Source organism: Hevea brasiliensis, chromosome 3 (assembly GCF_030052815.1).
Source record: "Hevea brasiliensis isolate MT/VB/25A 57/8 chromosome 3, ASM3005281v1, whole genome shotgun sequence".
NCBI lineage: Eukaryota > Viridiplantae > Streptophyta > Magnoliopsida > Malpighiales > Euphorbiaceae > Hevea > Hevea brasiliensis.
Genome location: NC_079495.1, coordinates 66154027 through 66159495, shown reverse-complemented (window position 1 = coordinate 66159495; position 5469 = coordinate 66154027). Strand labels below are relative to the sequence as shown.

General features: G+C 32.9%; 1 protein-coding gene across 1 annotated transcript; it reads left to right on the top strand.

Moving 5' to 3' along the window:
• The first annotated feature begins 884 nt into the window (after window positions 1-884).
• LOC110653863 (probable mediator of RNA polymerase II transcription subunit 26b) lies at window positions 885-5230 on the top strand. The gene is made up of 9 exons (XM_021809673.2): window positions 885-2014; window positions 2243-2311; window positions 2445-2527; window positions 3328-3380; window positions 3470-3594; window positions 3716-3743; window positions 3857-4167; window positions 4243-4333; window positions 4551-5230. The coding sequence occupies exons 1-9, from the start codon at window positions 1496-1498 to the stop codon at window positions 4688-4690; spliced, it is 1419 nt and encodes a 472-aa protein (XP_021665365.1). The 5' UTR covers window positions 885-1495; the 3' UTR covers window positions 4691-5230.
• Window positions 5231-5469: the final 239 nt, after the last annotated feature.

Genomic DNA, 5469 nt, shown 5'->3' with positions numbered 1-5469 from the left:
AAAGATAATTTTTACTAAATAAAAAATTAATAAATTATCTTGTTCTGCTTATAACACTCTGTGCTGGCAATATGTCATGTTATTTTATTGATATTATCCACCCATCACTCTTATTTAATGCCAAGTATAAATGGTAATCTATTTTGCATATTCAAATTTATATATTTTTATTTTTTTTAAATATTGGAATTGTTTTTTTTTTCTTTCCCACTAATTAGCTATGATTTAGTTAAACTAACATTCTTTCATCAACTCTCTACAAAAAAAAAAAAAAATCTTTTATCAATTAAATTTTTAATGTTTGCTTCATTGTAATTTTCATTTCTACATTATTTTTTTTAGTAAGTGATTAAAGGAGTGTAAATTTGAACTTAAATTTAACAAGTGAGTAGTATGCTACTGAACCAAACCACATAAAATTATTTTACAATAACAATTTAACATAATAATAATAATAATAATAATAATAATAATAATAATAATAATAATAAATTTTTATAATTATTTTGATTTTAGATTTATTTATAAATTGTATATTTCATTATTAAATTATATTTTAATAATAATTATTATTAATAAAATAAAATTTACTTTATAAAAAAATTATCATGTAAACTCAATAATAAGAATAATAAGATTCCATTTATTTTATAAAAAAAATTTTAAAACATATTTTATATATTTTTTAAAATTCAGAAAACTTAAATAATAAATTATTTTTTAAAAAATAAAGAAACTTTACTATATAAATAATTTAAGTAACTTTTCAATAAATAATGCAAGATACTGCAAAGCAAGCAGACAAAAAGTCCCCCACCCCACATAAGCCATATTCTCTCTCTCCCCCATTATTTCTCCCTCAGGACGCATTGCCCATTAGAAAACAAATAAATAAATAAAACTCACTCTTTACCAAACAGTAACAAAAACCCATTTTCTCTACTCACAAGGTGAATTGTTTTTGGGCTTCGTCAAAAATAAGGAAAAAAAAAAAGAAAAATTTTATGGCTTGTATAGCAGACATCATAGCACCCGGTATTTTGTAGAAACAGACAGAAAATATCAATATAGAGAGACAGGGGAGGATGGTGAAATAGGTCTTTTATCCTATTTGCTGTTTGCAACTTGATTTTTTTTCCTTCATAGAGTTGTCTTGTCTAGAAAATTCTGTGGGATTATTTTCGCGGGAAAGTTTATCGGGAAAATTAAACCAAAATAACCCACTTTTGTTTGTGTTGAATAGTGGATTCTCTTTCTACTCATCACCACCATATCCTGATTATCCTATCTTTACGTAACGAAAAAAAAAAGGAAAGAAAACCTTAAATATTCAATAAACATAGTGATATCAAATCCGAAGTCTTGCTTTTCTCTTTATAATCATCCAGTTTCACCAATTTTCAATCTTTTTTTCTTATGAATACCATTTTTCTTCTTTTGGGTATTTAGAAAACATCATAAATTTCAAGCTCTTGATCCGGGTCATCAAGTCACGATGAAATCCGTGTCGCTGGATTATTGGAGGAACTATTTTAGAACGGCTAATTGTGATATTTTCGGTATCATCGATAATGCGATCATCGTTGCAGCTTCGGATTGTCCCAATGAGTTCCGATTGCGTAGAGATCGAATTGCAGAGCGATTGTTCTGTTCAAGATTGACTCGGTGCTCCGGTTGCAATCGTGTTGAGTTGCCGGTGCCGGCCTATGAAGGTGAGAATGATGATGATGGAGGTTGCAAGAGAAGAGTTGTTGATGATGATGATTATGATGATGAAGATATTGATATTGATGGATGTGAGTTTGAGGGTAGAGGGAGCAAGGAGAGCAAGGTCAATAGTAGTAATAGGGATGATAATGATTTTGATAATGGGGAGGTTAATGTGAATGATCACTTGGTGAGTAATTATAGTTACGGAGAGGCTGAGGCCTTGACTGATGAGATTGAAGAAGAGTCTCAGATAGTTGGTGAGGTCTTGAGGATCAAGGACATTCTTCTAAACAACCGAGATGAGGTATGCTCTACTCTCTGTTACTGGTATTAGCGATTTCTTGACATCATTTAAGTTTTGTATTATTTATAGATGATTGAATTGTTGAAATGTCTAGTTTTATGAATCTTGTAAAATGGGTTTCATAGATTGTGCACAATTGTTTTTGTTTGGTGGGAGATTGTTTCCAATTATTTGAGTTTTTGAGTTTTCTGATTTTGATTGGTGGTCTTTGATTTGTTCTTGTGACAGACTGATTCTTTGTTGTTTGAATCATTAAGAAGGCTCCAATTGATGGTTCTGACTGTGGATACACTTAAGGTTTGATACCCTTTTTTTCTTTCTTTTACTCTTGGGATTGGTGTGGAAAATCATTCAGCAGTAGGAAATTCTCTTGCTAGTTTTCAAATTCATGTACTTATGTTCTTGGATTAATGGCACTGTCTTCCAACAGGCAACTGAGATCGGAAAGGCTGTCAATAGCCTCCGGAAGCATGCTTCAAAGAATATTCATATCCTTGCACGATCTCTTATAGAGTACGAATTTTCCCTTTGTCTTTATACTGTTTATTTGTGCACTAAACATATTGTGATGTGGAATTGATAATCAAGTATTAATTTATTGTCATTTGCTTGGTAGAGTTTTATGTTCTTGTCATGTGTATGCAGTGATGATCAAGGTAACTAAAACGCTTTGTATGGTCCAATAAAGTTAAGCTTGAAGTGTACCAACTGGAGCTGTTTTTGCCATTTACATGAGTTCTATATTTTTCTTTCCAACTGAGAGAATTAAATGTGGAGTTGCTGTTAGTCCTTTTTTTTTTTTAATTATCTTTTTGAGATATCATTTTACGTAAGCTGGACTCACTTCATATTGCCTTGTTCAAATAACTGTATGAATGGAGCCAAGTGCTTGACTACCCTATATAGGTGGTAGCATTTTTTTAATGAATTTTAATTTCAGGGAAAGCATTAAAGCCCATTACTTGGTTATAGGTCTCACCTAAGTGGAGTACTAGGGAGGACAATTTGGACACGTTAGGTTCTACGGTATTTTTGCAGTAACTGTTTTCTCTCAAGTTCAAACCTGCACCTTGTGTTTGCAAGTCACTGAGACTTGTACCACATCACCAAGCATTGCCTGTTCAATGAAGCTTTTAGAAAAGAAAATAAGCTTACTAATGGTTTCAGGACCCATTTGGGTGAACTAGTTAATTATTCTATGATGCTGGAAATTTTTTTCAGTTAGTTCTTATTGGCTGCAATTCAAAATTTTGAAATTTTATTGTAGATATAAAGTTAGAACATATATTTAAGCTTGCTTTTGTTGGGTACAGTGGATGGAAGGTTTTGGTGGATGAGTGGTGTAGTGCTACAAAGGCTTTTGGAGGTAACAACTTACAAAGTATTTATTTTGTAATATACATAATTTTTAGCTATTTTACAATTTCCAAAATCTGAATATTTATGAGCTTGTAGGTGATGAAGGTACTCCCGAGTCTGTGAATCCCTCTGTTGTTGATGAAGAGGAAGGGCTTCCATCTCCTCCATTAGATGAAGGAGCTTTCTTTGCTACGCAGACTACTGGGATAGAGCTCTCACAGGTATCATCTTTTTCTTTTTAGCTATTGTTCAGTTGGGATAATAAATTTGCTTCTGGGCTTTTCAGTAGTGAGCTGACTGGTTATACATTTTGGGTGTTGCTATCATTGCCTCATGCTGCAGTTCTTCGATGGCATGGATGACTTTGGAAGTGAGTTGAATCTGCTCTCTTATGCTTCTTGTAGATAGCTTTTTCTATTCTGTTCTTTATTTGAATCCCCTACTTTTTAGATTCATGATTATGAATGGGGAATTTTGTTTTAGATCCTCGAAACAGTGGGGAATTCATCAAGAACAGTGAAAATGGACGAAAACCTTCACTGGGGAATGAGAATGTCACAAAGAGAAAAGAGCAGACTCCTAATGAGGCAATTTTTGTTGCGAAAGACGATAAGAGTCAACAAATAAGGAGGCGGGAAGCTGTCACAAAGCCAAATAGGCCCTCAAATGCTGATTTTGGTCCTGGAAGACCTCCAAAACAAAGTGTTGAGCGAAAAGCAAACAATGATTCAAAGATAATGCGAAAAACAGAAAGGGTTGTGAGCCAGAGAAAGCCTCCAAGTGGTCAACAAGAAGTAAGTATCAAATTTTACAGTATTTTTGGATATGTGGCCGCAAATTATTATCTGATACATCTATTGGTGAACTAGAAATTCAAGTGTTCAGATGAAGTTGCTGTCCAGATGAAACTTGAAGCCACCAAAAGGAAACTCCAGGAAAGTTATCAACAAGCTGAGAATGGTCAGTTTTGGTAGTAATTTAATTAGTGTTAATTAAAATATATAAGTAGTTTGCTTGTGCCCAATATGCCAACTTGGATGCGAGATTGAGACTGGCTATTTTTTTTAATCTTCAAAACTAAACGACTTAGAACCTATTGTTATTTTTAAATTACTGTACAAATTTGGCAGTGTAGAATATCTCTAATAGCTTACTTTAACTTGCTTTTATTGAACAGCCAAGAGACAGCGGACGATACAGGTCATGGAGTTGCATGATCTCCCTAAACAGAGGCTTGTACAAAAAAATCCACATGCGAGACCTGGAAGCCGTAACCGGCATTGGGCACATGCCCATGGGCGGTGGCAACCTTCATAGTTATCTGCAAATTGGGTGTCATTTACATTTCCAAGTTTCTTACTTTCCGAAAGTGGAAGGATACTAATTACTCTGGAGCATACCTTGATTTGATCCATGTGCATCACCAATAAGAACTCCATAGATTGATCATAGTAGAAACAAGGCCATTCTGGATTACATGGAAACAAACATTTGAAACTATTGTCCTATGTTCAACACATTCAGGTGTATACACTTCGTCTGAGGAAATAGGTGGGGCAGGTTTGTCAGAGTTTGTGGCTTATGCAGCGTAGATTCTTGGTACTGAGATGAAATGTCCATGGGAAAACATTTGATTTGCACAAGCCCATTCTTATTGGCTGCTTCTCATCATATATATATATATATATATATATATATATATATATATATATATATTTTCACTTTTTCACCCTGAAAGAGATGAGAGACATTTACTGGGAAATGGTATACATGAATTTGCACAGCTTTTCATTAAAAGATGCTGTAGATTCCCCGATTTTAATTTATAAGATCAAACTTTTAACGATTTTGATATTAGCTGAAACAAAGTTCAATATCTCTTTTTCTCACACGGTTTAGAGAATTGTTGGTTTTGCCGTTAATATCATTTGAATTTTTTTTTTAAATTTTCTGCATTACTAGTTACATGATAATTTGTTCATTACCATTTTATATGAAGTTATTGGCTTCTGAATTTATAGATGAATATTGTTTTTAGTTGTATTTATAAGAGAAGCATGAAATACAAGAAAATACATGGTCAAATGATAAAAGGT